At 38.7% G+C, this 18174-nt stretch overlaps 1 protein-coding gene across 2 annotated transcripts in view; it reads left to right on the top strand.

Moving 5' to 3' along the window:
- nos1apa (nitric oxide synthase 1 (neuronal) adaptor protein a) overlaps positions 1 to 18174 on the top strand; it is a 131855-nt gene that overhangs the window by 91174 nt on the left and 22507 nt on the right. For both annotated transcript variants that reach the window (XM_026933216.3, XM_026933217.3), the window contains exon 8: positions 12194 to 12355. In XM_026933216.3, the coding sequence (XP_026789017.3) occupies positions 12194 to 12355 (162 nt within the window). The remainder of the gene's footprint in view (positions 1 to 12193; positions 12356 to 18174) is intronic.

Genomic DNA, 18174 nt, shown 5'->3' with positions numbered 1-18174 from the left:
CATATCAAAGGAGAGGGAAATTATTCACAGCCGATATCGACCTACCTCCATCCTAATGAATCACAGTGGCATTTCACTATAATGGGACTTCAGGGACACTCTTTGCCTTTTTATCAGCCTTTTAAACTTTTGAGTGCTAAGTAAATGATATAGATACAGTTAGTGATTTTAAGATGTTAGGTGGTTATTTTAATGAAATACAGCTCCTTCATTCAGGGTCCTGTTTAAAGCCACACACCTAAAACATATGCATGTAAACTATGGATGTTAAAGTTAGTGGTGGAGCTCTCTGACTCAACAGACAAGAAGAAATACATCCTTATCCTAACTGTTTGGATGTTGAGAGTCCATGATGTTTTTCTGAGCTAAAGAGACAGGAGCTTCTCCTCTGAGCCAGAATGTCAAGAGAGCTTTGCCAAGTATTATAATCACTGACCGCAACTTTAATATCAGATGCACCTGGTGTTATGCTGTTTCATCCCCAAGCAGTAAATGGTTTTTGGTTTCACAGATATTCATCGCTATCATTACAATGTCCTTTTTAAAAAAAAAAAAAAAATCAGCTCTTACTGTTATGGAAGCAGAACTGAAATGAGGAACCAGCGCGTTTAACCAGTTTTGAGGGAACCCACACCGATTAGTGGTGATATTGTGGGAGAGAAAAGTATTGCACTGGGAAGTCTTTTGGGGACATGCTAAAGACAAAAAGTAGTCTTTTTTTCTTCCTGAGCACAAACTTAACAGTAGTTGATATTGCAGATTACAGTAGGAGTGGATGAGAAATGACAGAGAAATTCTTTGTTAACCCACTTTGCTGGAGGTAACAGAGTATCACATGCTACAGTACTTTTAGCAACAAGATCTGTATTAGATATAGATATTAGCTGAGTTTCCATTCACATGTTTAAAGTAAACATAAGAAAATCCTATTTTTTGTCAATTGCTTTTATGCCAAATAAAAAGCGCTTTTTGTCAAATGTAATACAACATTAACATGCAAGAGACAATTAAAAAATGAAAATTATAAAAGACTAATATGGCTATATATGAATTTCAATTTTCAATTTATTTATAAAGCACATTTAAAACAACATTCATTGACCAAAGTGCTGTACATAAAGCATAGACCTAATTACAGCATTTAAAAAATGCACAGACCTAATCGCTGCAATAGTATTGCATAGTCTTGTATACAGCAGTAGAATCCATATAACCTTAAAACAACCCGATCACCTATCGTTAAAAGCACAGGAGAAAAGATGTGTTTTTAACAGACATTTAAATTCAGACACTGTAGAAGCAGTTCTGATAAATAGAGGCAAAGTGTTCCATAGTTTGGGACCAGCAACAGAGAAAGCTCTATCTCCCCTACATTTTAGTATTGTTCTGGGAATCCACAACATATGTGTAGTCTGAGATCTAAGTGATCTGACAGGATTGTGGACAGTAAGCAACTCTGAAAGATATTGAGGAGCAAGACAATTAACAGCCTTGTACACAAAAAGCAAAATTTTAAACTCAATACGGTACTGCAACGGTAACCAGTGCAGCGAGCGTAAGATAGGTGTAATATGTACCCATTTGCGACTGCCCATGAGCAAACTGGCAGCCGCATTTTGAACCAACTGAAGTCGTTGTATAGATGAGACCGGCAAGCCATAATAAAACGAGTTACAATAATCAAGTCGCAAAGAGATGAAAGCATGTATTACAATCTCAAAGCTCTTCCTGCTCAGGAAGGGTTTAACCTTCGCTAATCTACGAAGATGGTAAAAGCCGAGAACTCACAGTGGCATTAATTTGTTTATCTAGCTTTAGTTCGCAGTCAAATTATAAAACCCAGATTTTTAGCGTCGTGGACTTGATATGAGGTAAGAGACCCCAAATCGATTGTGCTCAAATTAGTTTTGCCATTTGATCTGAACAAAACAACTTGTGTTTTATCATTATTTAGATGTAAAAAATTATTTGTAAGCCACGTTTTCAATTCAAGGAGACAGGCAGTTAATTGATTTACAGCAGAATTATCATCACGTTTAAGTGGTATGTAGAGCTGAGTATCGTCAGCGTAGCAATGATATGATACACCAAATCTCCTAAATATAGATAACACGGGTAACATATACAGTGAAAACAATATCGTTGCCAAGATTGATCCCTGAGGAACACCACATGTAGACTGCGCTACAGAAGAAGAGTACTTGCCAATGCTAACTGAAAATCTTCTGTTGGACAGAAAAGATCGAAACCAGTTAAGTACAGTGCCCCTAATACCTATACAATGCTCCAACCTAGACAACAGGATACCGTGGTCAACAAAATCAAATGCCGAGCTAAGGTCTAAAAGCACTAAAGCCATAATATTGCCCGCATCAGTAGTAATTAATATATCATTAAAAACCTTCAGAAGGGCAGACTCTGTACTGTGCAAACTTTTAAAACCAGACTGAAAAACATCAGAAATACCACCAATACTCAAATGGTTTTGCAATTGCAAAAATACAATTTTTTCTAAAATTTTCGATAGAAACGGGAGATTGGAAATTGGTCTAAAATTTGAGTGAACTGCAGGATCAAGTGAAGGCTTCTTACGGATAGGTAATATAGACGCTAATTTAAAACAATCCGGTACAACCCCTGTTAGAAGACAACTGTTTATAATAGTCACTAAATCTGGACCAATAGTCTCAAAAGTTTGTTTAACAAGTCGTGACAGCATGAAATCGTTAGGGGAAAAAGTGGATTTTAAATTTAAGGTGATTTCTCTGCACGTCTGTACAGAGACTAATTCAAATTCACTCCACTGAATATTGGATAAAGCGGGATCTAAGACAGGGCTTACCGTAATAGCTAACTGAGCCTTAACACTATTTACTTTATCTACAAAATACTTGAGGAAATTTTCGCATAATAAAGAAGAAAGCTCTGGGAATGTCTGCACTGGGGGATTTAACACATAATCAATAGTTGAAAATAGTATTCTGGAGCAATGAGAATTTTTGACAATGATTTCTGACAAATGTTTTGCCTTAGCAGCCTTCTGAATTGTGTGCAGTGAGTCCCTCAGCATTTCATAGGACACTTGAAGCCTGTCTTTCTTACACCTGCGTTCACATTGGTGACATTGCTGTCTAATCGCCCGAATATCACTATTCATCCATGGCCGTGATTTGTGCTTTAGATTAATAAGCTTGCACGGTTCAATAAGGTCTAAAATATTAGAACACCTGTTATTAAAAAAATGCACCTGATCCTCAACATTCATGTTGGAAATAACAGGATCTAAAGTAAGAGGTTGGTGAGCCTCCAGGTACATATCAGAGAAATCATTACTGGACTGTGCAGTTAAAACACGTGACCAGCACTCCTGAATTGATGTAGTACATGGTGAAGAAGGCTGTGAACAGTACAGGTATATGATCAGAAAGAGGGATATTACATGTCTCAATATCAGCGATAGACAGACCATAGGTCAAGACCAAATCTAATGTATGACTGAGGCAGTGAGTGGGGCCCTTTAACCATTGCAAGTTCAGGGAGGACACAAGATTTAAAAAGTCCTTAGCCAAGGCATTAGCAGCACAGCAGACATGGATGTTAAAATCACCCAGCATTAAAATATTATCATATTTAATCAAAATTTCACCCAAAAAATCAGCAAATTTATCAATAAATTTGCTATTGGTTGCTGGTGGTCGATAAATTAAAATGATCAAAACAGGTCTAAAAGACTCCAAATGGATTAACTGTGCCTCAAAACTAGTAAAATTTGATGAGGATAACAATTTACATTGCAGCGTATTTTTAAAAATCGTCACCAGTCCTCCTCCTCGACCAGTTAGACGGGGAGTATTAAAAAATTCAAAACTGGGAGGCACTAATTCAGAAAAAGGAGTTAAGTCACCTTGTTTTGTCCAGGTCTCCATCACGAAGAAAAAATCCAACACGTTAAAGCCAGTAAAGTCATTACAAATAAAGGTTTTGTTGACTAGAGAGCGAGCATTGACAAGAGCCATCCTGAGCATTGAAATAACCATCTAATTGGAGTCTAAAATATTGCCAGTATATTGCAGTCCTGGTTGTAATTATTACATTAATCACTACAAATTTGTTTAATTTAACAATAGGGTTTCCAGCCATTTTATTCAGCAACTTATAGCACTTGATCCTATTTTCTACCACGCAGGTGCAACTATTGGGCAAGTGCAAAAGCAATGCTGATCTCAGGAAAATCTTGAACCAAAAAGATTATATTTGAAATAAAAACAAAATCTGTATTCCAAGTCATTTCAGGGTTTGGTTGAGCGGCACAATGATAATAAACCATTATATGTAAATATTTCCTGAGATATTGGTTCATTTGTACTCGTACATTTCTAATTTTGTATAACTGGATTAGCTGGCCAGATGATGTTTATAGTGCCACTGCAGCTCACGGTATCCTGAGTGCTCACCTCCTGTTTGTGTGAGGGTTCCTGTGGAACAGAAAGCAGTATGCTATTGTAGCAGTGCTGGGAGTCTGGGTCACCTAAAAGCCACTCCACCTAGTGTACATCAGTTCCTCTCTGCCTCTCCATTGTTTTCACTTCAGCACAAAACAGAAATGGAAAAACTGCCTGTGCCCTCATGCTTCCGTCCTGCTCTGGTGAAGCCTGGCAGCTGCTGATCAGCCACGCAGAGGGCGGTGTAATCACACAGTGAGAGAGCCATCTTTTTCTCTTTCCTTTTTTCCCCCCTCACCCAGTTACGCATCAGTGTCACCATATGGACGTCTGTACAGAAAGACGGATGGTTAGAGTAACTCTGCCAAGGACACATAAAAACTAATCTGTACTAAATAAACAGAGTTTGGTTGAGGCAGTCACATGTTTAGACATTAAAGCCACAGCAGAGTGGCAGTACATCAGGGAGGCATTTAGTGAGCTGTGAAAGTCGACAATGAACTTTTTTTTTTTTTTTCTTGCTACAGCACACACTGCTCTTTAGACCAGGAGACAGGACATGTGCTGTGCTAATTCAATGGAAAGCTGGTCTTATGTTGGCTTTTGTAGGCTATAGCATGTGCTTTCTTATTGGACCTGTATTAGTGGTGCTTTATACCACAGCACCGATGAATTCTCCATTCTGATTGTGTAGAAGGTGTTGATTAATTTTCTATCACAGCAGCTCTGACAGTAGTGCCAGCTGCAGCTCAAGGCACAGGTTTGTAGTAATGCACTAGTTCTAATACAATATTGTTTCTATAGTAACAACTAAATAACACAGACTTGTATGGTGGACCGTCTGCATAATCTAAGGCTAATGAAAAACAGATTTAAAAAACTGTGCTGTTATTTAACAAAAATATAATCTCTATATCCATTAATATTTAAGTATTTAAGAAAAATATATCAGCATTGATATGGGGAAGTTTTCTGTAAGGAGACATTTATTTATCGTGTATGTATCTTTTATGGAGTCTTCAGTGGCAGAATTTTGTAACAGTCAGGAAGATTTTTTTCCACCATGGGGAAGTCTTCAGGACAGTTTGCTCTTTCCAGAGTCTCATTAATGACACGACATGGCAAGCTGCATTTTTTTAGCCTTATTAAAAAGAGAGGATGGTGAGTGAACAACTGTTTATAACTGTTATAAGTGATATAAAAAAACTAATTTGCCTTGCAAACCTTCCACATCATACAGTAACTATATATGGATAAAAAGTACAATATGTCATTCATTACTTAATTAAAAATGGTAATTTTTGGAAAGTTTTGTAGAACAAAACAATAACTATTGTAGAACAAAACAACCAGGACATGCTGTTATTGGAAAAATAATTAACTCCACTTCACATTGGGCACATCGGGCTGTATCACACCATCCTGTCATTGATTATTTTCCTATAACAGCACTCCCCAGCATGTTTTATTCTTTACATAACATCCCAAATGAGGAACCTGTGACTGATATTACTCCTGTGTGAATGCACACCTATCAACACGAAATGCTGTTTTAGCAAATGATACTGAATGTTATACATAAAACTCATTTTCTTCAGTAGATATTATTTTTTATACTTTCAGGCTTCTACAGTGACATATCTAGTAATTTGAACTGTGAGTTCATGAACCTATCTGAATGCAGAATTAAGATCTTTCGTACCTCTACAGTCGCAGAAACAATGCACACATTGTATTAATGATGAGATCTTTTTTAAGATCACAGTCACTTTTTTAAAGATTGATTTCCCCTGGCTTATTGCTTTCTTTGTTCTGACAGAGTTCTGAGAAGTTCAGGGTCAAGGATGGAGTTCATTACACACTCATTTGCGTGAAGTTCACCAAATCTGCTTATTTCACAGGCTGTGAGCAACACCGATGAAGCTGAAAAGAATCAATGGTAGCCATAATAATAGCTGACAGGCAGAGGCTTGGTCTCTTAGCAGATGCAAAGAACATAAGCCCAGATAAATCTGAGCAGAAGAGAGTTTTTTTTCCCCCTTGGTACTGCCTCAGGGCACAATGAAAGCAGTTGTTACAGAAGTATGACATAAAAGCTGGACATGCTTAAAGGACTTTGTTATGGCATGTGCCTCTCAATCCCTCATTATGTACTCCTCTTTTTATGTACTGTCATTTTTAACATAATGTAGACTAATAATTATGCTCCATCAATAAGCTAACTTACTCACACAACTCTCAGAAATATTACTGTACCATTTAGTTTATGGTAGTTTCTCTCTTCTTTTTTTAATCCATCTATTTCTTTAGTTCACTCTTCTGCTATAAATCTCTTTCTCTAATATTTATCTCTTTCTCCAAAGTAAAAATATCCTGCAGACATTTCGGGCTTCATTAAACCCCTAAGCCTAGGGGGAAAGGAGACAGCAAAAGTGAAGGTTGGTGCCAAAGCCTCTGTTTAATGTATGACTTAGTGAGTAATTTAGATTCTGACCTAGCCGAGTGGAGTCTGGGCGGCCTGATGGACCTTGACATATTGTATCTCATTAGCCTCTGTCCACTAATGATCATGCCATCATTTATACCAGCCACAGGTACAGGTAACTATTACTACTCCAAAAAATATGCCTCACATCAACTTGGCATCCTGTCAAGACACCAAGGGACTACTACACCACACACACATATAATTATTTTAAATATTCACTGTTGATATCAAATGGATTCGACTATTAATCAGCCTATAAAATTATAAGCTGCAAAGTCATTCCTTCCTCTTCTTTTTGTATTCTTTTTCAATTATTTGCCCATACTTTTTATATATTTATTTATGTTTATTTATGTTTATAATATACAGTATTTTGTGAACAAATGTCATTTTAATTAAGCCCTATCTAGAAAAGTTTGCTTTAAATTCAATAAGCATCCTTTCTTAGAGGAAAACCGGGGGCTCTGTTGTATTTATTTTTTTATTAATCATATGTTACGGCCTTCACATTCACTCAGTCCCAAACAAACTGAACATCTATAACAGATTTTAGAGTAACATTTTACACAGCACTGTCTACCACCATCACCAGCTGAGGAAATATCATAAAAAAAGAAAAAAATATATACATAATTTACAAATGTGAAATAAAATGTTTTAAATTATATGCATTTATTCATATACATTTCCTAATTCAAGCAACATGGTCATTTAGCCAAATGAAATACTTGTAATACTTGTTTTTTTTTCCTGCTTTAATGACATTTAAAGTTATGGAAATTCAAATACTGTTAAAAGATTGGCGTATTACAGTAGAGCTCTGGACCACATTTCTCCAGTGTCTCAGTTAACACGTGTATCTGAATAGTCAGTGTCTTCCATCTTGAATCCCCCAGGCTTAGTCATGTGTCGCATTCTGCAGTGTCTCTGAATGACGGAGAACAGGACAGGCTAAGGACAAGCTTCTTGACTTCATGACAACGCACCAACAAAGTGGTTATCTCTCTCCCTGGTCCCCATTTCTATCTGCTCATCTATCTTCTTTCTCTGTCTCTCAGCCTGTGTTTTCCTGGAGGCCAGTCAGCAGCGAAGGATTCTTATACTTTCCTCCCATAAGTACAAGATAACAAATATATCACTGTAAAGTCATACTCGCTGTCATACACACTCAATTCCCTCTCATGGCCCATTAGTCAACAGAGCTTAAATCTTCTGCTATGTGCTGCTTCATGGCTCATCAGGAATCATTTCAAAACAGGTCAGTTTAATGTGTAGACTTTTTTCACACAGCAGGGAAAATCTGATTTATTTATTTTAGTGTCCATACTGCAAGTTATAAGTGACCAAATTAGATTTGCTTGCATGTCCACATTAACATGTAGTGCAGGGCAGGTAAACATGAGCTACTTAGGATTTGGTCTTGGATGATGATTAACATGAGAACAATGTCCAGCCATGGCTCTGAAGGTATTCAGCGTAGACAGCAGTGACAAAAACTAAAACACCTTTTCATTGCTCCAGGCTCGGGTTTTTAATGCACCTTCCTGGTGTTTTTTTATACATGGTAGTGTTCTTTTGATATCAAATTTGACATCAAGAAATGTCATGCACCAAATGACGGAATGTTTGTAACCATGAAAAACGCAGTATAATGGAATATGTAATCAGATCTGGCTGGCCAAACCCAATTTCCAAATCAGAAATAAGAAAATTGAATTCCTGAGTGAAGCACGGTGTCTTCTCCGGTAATCAATGTTTTAGGCCTGAATGCTCAAGTCTGTACTCAGAATCAATTCTGGGCTTGGTTAGTTGAGGAACTCATCGTGTATCTCATCTCCATGGTGCAAGTCAGAAGTGGTAATGTGAGAAGCACCACTACAAAACAAAGCATAATCACTACAAATTCTTATATATAGCAGTGAACTAATAATTCATGGTTACGCATTAAAAGGTAACAGTTGTCATAATTCAGTCATATTAGTTACTTATGTGAACTTGTGTAAGCACAGAATTGTTTTGAAACTTCACCTTCACCAATTTTATAGGTATACCCCTGATGTATAATTTATTAAATTTGTATTTCTGCTTTTGCTTGACAGTGATCAGTGGTTCAGATGAAGCCTTTCATTCAGAGCCCCTCACTTGTAGCCTGTATAATTTCCTCAATTATCGAGAAGGCATCTCTAGACCACAACGTATTTCCGCACCGTCATCACCTCACAAGTGATGTGACAGGTTCAACCAATCATGTTTTTTGCTTCACAACTCCAAAAATTTGGATCACTGATTTCACCTGATTTCACACAACATGAACCAAAGAGACCACAGCACTCAGGTAGCACAGAGAGTTTGGAAAAGTTGTGATGGATCTAAATCAATGAGTAGTCAAGGTGCTTAGTCAAGGTGATTCAGTTTGTCCCTTCAAGGTGACTCTCAGCTGTCCACGCAGCATTTTCGTTTCAGACAGGCTAATTTTCTCCGTGAGCAGTTCTTGGCCGCACTCTCCTGGGCTCTGGCCATGGATATGAAACTCGGACTCAGGAAGTCGTCTGTAGGAGCAGGTGGTGTTTACAATGCGCCGTTCTCCAGGGCTGCCCAAATAAACAGCTGTTGTCTTGTGTGTCATCCCAAAAAAACCACTGGCCTCATCAGCATGCGTTTCCAGCCCCTGGCTTGGCCTGTGTTTTCCTCACCTGCATTAGTCCTATGAGGAGTATGAGGAATGACACTGAGTCTGCAGAATCATAGCTTTAAGAAACATATTCTGTCAGGAGGAAAAGATGAGTGTGTGTGTGTGTGTGTGTGTGTGTGTGTGTGTGTGTGTGTGTGTGTGTGTTTATATGAGAGTGGGTAGTCACACCTTGAAATGAAGTGTCATCCATCATGTTTGCAGAAGCATAAGACGTTTCTCTAATAGAAAGCTCTGCATAAGTTGCCTGGCTGTCGTTTTGAGATTCTATTTTTTTTTTTGGTGTTGTTCTGAGGCCAGGTATTTAGTCTGTAAGATTTATAGGGCTGGAGATGTGTGGGTGGTGTTTATAAGATTTCTAGAAAACAAAATCCAGCATATTTAACAACCCCTAACAGTTAGTGTTTGAAAATATGATGCTCCATAGTACCAATCATCAATCTCTGAGGAAAAAATCACCACTCTTGTTACTTTTCCCTCATTTGTATGCGATGCATTACTGTGCTGTCCTTGGTTGTTTCAGGATGTGTCACTCTTTTGTTCATTGTGTGGTACAGGTGTGCCTTTTCCCCCCAAACGCCCAGCACCTAAAAGTACACGTCTGACTCCTGCCATTACTTTATTCTCTGCTCAGCACCAAAAACCTAAAAGCGCTCCTTTAATAACTGTCACTGTCTCAGTATGACCTGTTGCACACCTGTGGTGTTTCATGCCACAATATTACTAACTTTAATAAGGCTGACACGAACGAGGTGCTTTGTAGAAGGGATTTTGAAACTGAGACAAGACCAGAGAGCTTCCAGTGGAGTGTTTTAATGACTGAATGCACATCAATATGCTCTGTCCACTGTGCTTCAGTCAGAGACACTGCTCTCAGTGTTGTTTATCTCCACACTGCTTTTATCACTCAGCCACCATAACTGCTGACTTTCTCTAGAGTTACAGGTTACTGACTCCTTTTCTAGTGTTACATGTTATTACACTGTGTTTTATTTTTGTTGCTTGATATGATTCATCACAAAAACAACTGTATATTGATTGATATCTGTTAGTATGTCTAGGAGATATTGCAGTATAATATCAATATTATGGCACATTACATCACAGAATGTTTTTCAGAGATATTACGGGTATCGTTTGTACTTTTCTAACACTTTTATGTCGTCAGTATTTTTCAGAATGCTCACTGTCTCCGCTGTTCACAGGCTTATTTTCCCTCCATTTTGTATAAAATGGTTAATATTTTTAGACATTATCTACAACAGACTTTTTAAATGCACTATGGTTTCATTGGCACTTTGATAGTGAGCCTAAATATTATGATGCATATTGTGTACCAAGATATGATATTTTGCCATATTGCGTCTCTCTCTGTCTGACAGGCTGTCTGTCTGTTGATCAATCTGTTTGTCTGTCTGCCAGTGTCTGACTGTCTACTGATGTATTGATCTACTGGTCTATGTATCCGTCTGTCTGTCAGTGTCTGTCTGTCTACTGATGTATTGATCTATTGGTTTATGTATCTGTCTGTCTGTCTGTCTGCCAGTGTCTGTCTGTCTGTCTGTCTGTCTACTGATGTATTGATCTATTGGTCTATGTATCCGTCTGTCTGTCAGTGTCTGTCTGTCTGTCTACTGATGTATTGATCTATTGGTCTATGTATCTGTCTGTCTGTCAGTCTGTCAGTGTCTGTCTGTCTACTGATGCATTGATCTATTGGTCTCTTTGTCTGTCTATCGATCGATCTGTCTGCCTGTGCCTGCCAGCTTTCCTGTCTGTCTGTCTGTCTGTATGTAGGTACTATGTCTATCTGCCTATCTGTCTCTGTCTGTCTGTCTGCCTGCCTGTCTGTCTGTCTGTCTGTCTATCTGAAGCTAACAGTTAATTAATTTTTAGTAAACTAGCTGGCATGGTTTCACTGGTAGATATGAGCAGGATTTCAGTTTTCCACTGTCATATTCTCATAGATTTATAGACCAGTAACTAAACCTATCATGATAGACAACAATCCCAAATTTGTTCACCATTAAATTAATGTTGGGAAAGTTAGCCGGTAGGATACCATGGTAGAATAGCTAGGATATCATGCAGGTTATGTAGCTAAAGAAATGATACAGTTTCCCAAGTACCATGTCATCCACAACTAATCTAATATTGGACAAAATTCCAAGTTCAAAGCATTTGACATTATATTGTGAATAACTCTTATATGACACTCCAGAAATCTTTTTTTTCCTCACAGAAGTAGAGAGTGTCTCTGTTTTAAATGGAAAAATGAGAGTGTTTGACCCAAACAAGCATGTATTTAATCAAAATCAGTCACCCAAGAGGAGTTCTATTGAAGAATCACATTTTTGAGTTTAAGAGTACTTTAAATGAAGCATCTTTAGCATGACTCAGATGTCACAGTGTGAGGTAGATAGATTTAGATCAGGTTATTATGGAGTTAAGAGGATTACTGCACAGACTGCTATGTTTATGGAAATGTAAATGACATGAAATTCAGTATATATTTGCTGTAAGAAACATCCAGTGCTGATCAGCATCTCTCTCTCTCTCTGTCCTGTATTACAGCTGAGTGAAGACACCTCCATCCTGCTGGCTTCTCCAAAGATGCTGCTTCCATCATGCAGTGAGTTGGCAGCTAGCACACCGCTCTCCATGCACCACCAGCTCCAGCTCCTGCAGCAGCAGCTCAGCCAACAGCAGCAGCAGACCCAAGTTGCTGTAGCTCAGGTAGGAGGCACAAACAGTCCGATATTCTGCACAACAATTGTTAGTATCATACTTAATAAATGAACTGATAGTGATTTTTATTGGGTTGTATGTGTAATCCCTTGGAAGATGATATATGAAGTCATCTGAAATGCAGGCTTTTGAGATAGAAGATAAAAATTTGGTTAAAATGTGGATGTACGATAGAGATGGCTACATCCATCTGCCCAGGGACATCAGCAGTCAGTAATGTAGAATATTAGCTTTGAAGTGAACTATCAAAGAGTGTCAGTTGCATCTTATTAATTCATCTCTTCATTTGTTTATGTGTGGCTTTATCCTTTGGGAAAATCCAAGATGAAAAGAGTTGCTCTTTTTGCAAATAACGATTTTTAATCTGTTCACAATTCTCTTGAACTAAAAGTACAGGAGCATGTAGTTTGGGTTAGCCAACACTTTTTATACATTTCTTATACTTTTCCTCAGTGATGTTGACTTCAGTAATGACTGAGGATGATGTTCAGCTTATCATATTCCTGCACGCATCTTGTATGTTGATTGTTGTTATGCAGCAAGGTGAAATTTCATAAGAAGCTTGTAATGAGACTTTCTAAACCAAGCTGCTAACAAAATAACCTTCACTGCATGAGAGAAATAATTCTTTGTTCTTTAACACTCAATCAAAAACATTCACCCTTGTCCACATTAAAGTATTCACCTCATTACACTGGAGAGAGTTTTTCTTTTTCAATTAGACTTCATCGATATAGAAAAATGGTCATTTAGCCTGTGTGTTAGATCATTTAACCTGCACTAGATTAGTAGACAGGTACAGCACTCCTTCTAGACATGGCCAGACTGCCAGATGAGGCCCAGATCAAGAGATCAGCTCTGTCTAAATAACACTGCTGAGAGCAAAGAACACAACATGCATTAAGATTGTGGAGGATGTACTGAGCCCTGGATTAATATATAGAACAGAACGAAATAGCTTGCTTGATGATAAACACCATACATAGTGTTGAGCTATTGTTTATATATATCATAGTTTAAGAAGGATTCTTGAATCTGAATCTTAATGTTTAAATGAATCTTGAATCTAAGTGTTGATTAATTTTTTATAACAGCAGCTCTGACAGTACTGCCAGCTGCAAAGTTTATATTAATGCGCTCAATCTAAAACATTGTTTCTATAGTAACAGCTTGCACAGGAATTGTATGGCAAACACTCCAATATAAAAAAAATTTGTAACAGTTCCCAAGTTCGTGGAGGGAATGAGGCAGCTGGAGGCAGGCTTGAACACTCAAAAGTCACTTTTATTCTTTACATTTGCTTTCAGCACTTTTTATTTTCACGCACACACACACGGCTCGGTGCTGGTTACTCTCTCTCTCTCTCTCTCTCGAGGCGCTCGTCCCTCCCCTCTTTATCCTTGTCACTGAAAGGCAAACAGACTCATTGACGGACTTTGCCGCAGGTGCACAATCCTTACCACTCACCTTCGCCAGCTCTGCTCTCCTTTCACTAACCGGCGCTCGACCGCGTCAACATACCCTCACCGCCTGACTGAATGTGCTGCTGCCAATCATTGCTGTAGATAATAATGTCATCTAAATAGGCAGCGGCATAAGCAGCATGTGGACAGAGGATTCTGTCGATGAGTCGCTGGAACATTGCAGGGGGCCCGCACAAAGCAAAAGTAAGGGTCACAAATTGCTGTAACCCAAATGGAGTGGAGTCAAGGGGATCTCCCTTTGTCAAATCCAGTGTTGAATATAAGCCAGCCACACCTAACCAACTGAGCAGTTCGTCAATGTGAGGCATTGGGTGCGTCGAATTTAGTCACCGCGTTGACTTTTCTAAATTCCACACAAAAATGGACCGTCCTGTCAGTATTGGGGACAAGACCATGGGCTGTTCCACTCACTGTGGGACTCTGCGAATACCCTATGTTAAGCATTTTTTTGTGTTCGGGCAGACGATAGGGGTAGCTGCGTACCACCACCCCTGGGGGTGTCTCTGTGTGGTGCTCTATGAGATCAGTGTGACCGGGGAGAGGCAAGAACACATCAGAAAACTTTGCCTGCAATTTAGCAACGTCCATGATTTGAGATGGTGAGAGGTGGTCTCCATGAGGGACCGGGGTGGATTGAGCGGCCGTTTTTATATTTACCTCTGGTCCCAGCTCCTCCCTTTCTGGAACGATCATCGCCAAAGCCATGGAAACCGCCTCCCTCCATGGTTTTAGGAGGTTTGAGGAGGTTAAGGTGGTAAACCTGATGCGCCCCAGCTCTGTCCGGTCGCCTTATCTCATAGTCGACATCCGTTTGCGGATCTGTTTGCCTATCTGTTCGCACATTCTGGTGCGAATCGATTTAATCCCCGGCAATTCGTAAAGCTTGTGTAGTGTTCATGACATGAACAGTGTGCCCTGATCAGTTAGGATCTCTTTCAGGATCCCGACTGGGGAGATAATACGGGAAGGGTGCCTCCACAACATTATATGCGGAGATGCTGCAGAGAGGCACCGCTTCCAGATATCGCGTTGCATAGTCCACTAGCACTAGCACAAACTGATGCCCTCGTGCTGTCCATTCTAATCGCCGACAAGCTGGAGGATGGCCTGATGCTAGGTCTTGTGGAGGTTGGCGAGGGACGTGATCTCAGCCAGCGGTGAGGAATCCGTGACAGCGTCTTCCTCAATGATCACAGGTTTTGGCACCGGTGTAACAGTTCCCAAGTTCGGGTTAGGGAATGAGGAAGCTGGAGGCAGACTTGAACACTCAAAGGTCGCTTTTATTCTTTACTTTCGATTTTTATTTTAATTTTTATTTTCACACACATGCAAGCACACACACGGCTCAGTGCTGGTTACTCTCTCTCTCATGGTTGATATGGTGATACGTTGTCTGTGAGGAGACATTAGTTTAACATTTGTGTAAGGAGTCTCCAGTGTAACAGTAAGTTTTCCACCAGTAACAGCAAGTTTTTCCTTGCATTTTGTGGTTTCTCAATAACATGACAAGCTGCATTTCTTATATCTGTTATAAGTGATAACAGGACCTAACGGAAGTTCCACAAAATTAAATGTTACTATAAAAGGATAAAAAGTACACCGTCTTGTTCCTTAATAAATGAAAAATATTCAATAGCTTTGAAAAAATGCTGTGGTATAAAAGAAATAAAACACTTTGGGATATGCTGTTATCAGAGAATAATCCACTTCTGGGTGGTACAGTAACTTCACGTTGGTTCGTATCACACTGCACCCTTGTTGATTATTTTCCTAAAACAGCACACATCTAAGTTTCTTACTCTTTAAATAATTTTGAGAAAAATGATCAGTTTTAACATTATATTTTCAAAAGGTGCTGGGAATAAAGTCTCATAGTTTGATTATTTTGCATGAATGAAATATGAGTCAAGCTTTGAATACTCTGGTATATAAATGAACATATGAATTTGAATATATCCTGAATATGATTTGAATATATTCTTTAAAGAATGTCCTCATTTGTCATTCTGCGGTTTATCCTTAAAAAAAAATACTTATTTGACAGAGCTGAACCTGAACTAAAGCATTTGCTTTTGCATTGTGTTCATTTTTTTCTGTTTTTGCTCATCAGCTTTATCTGTTGATCTTAAACTGATGTGGTGCCTTGTATACACACTCTCTGTGCTGTATCATCAACCTCCCAGGCTCACACCCGCTTAAGGATGAAGCCTTCTATATCCCATTAAGAACACAGAGACTCTCTGATAGTGCTCGCCATCGGTCATGACAGCAGATAGATTAACCTCCTATCAGTGTGTCTTATCATTAGGACACCAGAAGGACACAACTAAATAATCAGTCAGTACGGCTAGAGAAGTGTTTCCCATTAAAGATATTTACTACAATAACCTTTTAAATAATGGTGCATGGCAGTGTGCTGGAGATTTGCCTTCACAGGTTAGAAGTTTGAGATCAAAAAATTTGTGGTTCCTAAAATTATATAGCATGAAATGAACGCACAGCTGTTCATGGATCAGTAAAACCTGGACATGTGGTGATCAAATTGCCTTGCTCTTATGGACCGGTCTTGTTCAAAATGAGCACCTAAAAAACTTAGTACTGTTTGCGTTTACTCTTCTACACCTGTATACTGTAATGAAGGTTTCTGACGGTTTCTTCCCCACGTCGTCTCAGGAAGCTTTTCCTTGCCAATGTCACCTAGTGCTGAAAATTTTCACGATTAATTTGGTTAATTCGAATTAATGTTTTAATGTGATTTTCAAATGTGATAATTGAGATTGTACAGGTTTACATATAACAAAATTAATTTTAAATTAAAATATCAATTTCCAAGCAATACGAACAAAAAACACAGCCTTCGTAACTTGATAAACGCAGTCTCCCACAGATCTATGCTCTGCCCCAAGCAGTCATGCACATAGACAAAAAAAAAAACATGCCAAGATGGAGATAGGCAGCATTTCGCAGAGTAATAAGCTCGTGTCATGTAAAGTGTAAATTGTGTTGAAGCTAAAAATAGCAGCACGACAAATTTACTCTAGCATTTACGACAAAAACACCCAGTAGAATGGGAGCAATGTGTGAAACAAAGGTATGAAAATCTAAGCTGCCCTTTGACACCCAAAGCTGCCGCTAAAAGACAGCTAACATTAGCTGCATCATTTTCCAGTGCTGTGATATATGACAAAAAGAGCTCTCGGTGGAAAGAACTTACTGATGCTGTGGCATTGTATATTGCGGAAGACATGGTTCCCATTTACTCTGTGGAGAAAGAAGGGTTCATTAAATTGCTGCAGTTGCAACACATGAAAGAGTAGTGGATAAGTTGGAGAGAGCACTGTTTTATGCTACCACGACAGACCTTTGGAGCAGCCCTACCATTCAGCCCTACATGAGTCTAACAGTTCACACCAACGAAGACTGGACACTGCAAAGCGTTTGCCTCCAGACATGCTACTTCCCTGAGGACCACACTGGCAAAGTAATACGCCAAGGGCTTTAAGATGCTTTGGCATCTTGGAAGCTTAGGGAAGACAGACAAGTCTACATGACTACTGACAGTGGAAGTAACATGATCAAAGCTTTGAAGCTGAACGAGTGGAGTCATTTCCAGCGCTTCGGACATAGACTCTGCAATGCCACTGGTAAGTTATAGTTTGTTTATGTATTATTTTCTGACATTAAATTTCACAGCAGAAAAAGGAAGCTTTTTGAAGAAGACTGTGTCATCACCATCTACTCCCCAGTCACAAGAGGAAAAAATCAAAGCTGAGCTGACAGCTTACTTGATGTCCCCTGACACAGACCCTGATACAGACGTACTTCATTGGTGGAAGCTGCATGAAACAAGCTTCCCAAGTCTTCCCCATTTCTTGCAAAGAAATACCTCTGTATACCTGCAACCAGTGCTCCTTCTGAGTGAGTTTTCAGTGCAGCTGGGAACATTGTTACCTGTCAGAGGGCCTTCAAAGTAGATAGGCTTGTGTTTCTTACAAGAAACCTGAAAAACATCTGCCTTATGTGTATGGTTTTCATACTTTGCATTATCTTAAATTGATTTTTTTCTACAAGTTTTGTTGTGCTCACACAGTACCCTAAAAGGATATTTAAAAGAAACCTATTGTTTGTACTAGTTGATTGCCATAGACAGCGCTGTTTATTTTTGCACATCTACAAATCCATTCTAATAAAAAAAACAGTTTGAATTAAATTGTCCTGTTTCAGCTGCATTATGTGAGAAACTAAAAAAAATGTAAAAAAAAAAAAAAAACTGTAAATTGTAATCAACAATTGTAAATTTAAAAAAAATCGAGATTTTTTTTT

Source organism: Pangasianodon hypophthalmus, chromosome 2 (assembly GCF_027358585.1).
Source record: "Pangasianodon hypophthalmus isolate fPanHyp1 chromosome 2, fPanHyp1.pri, whole genome shotgun sequence".
Taxonomy (NCBI): domain Eukaryota; kingdom Metazoa; phylum Chordata; class Actinopteri; order Siluriformes; family Pangasiidae; genus Pangasianodon; species Pangasianodon hypophthalmus.
Note: the sequence above shows the minus strand (reverse complement) of the source record. Positions and strands in the feature narration are given on the sequence as shown.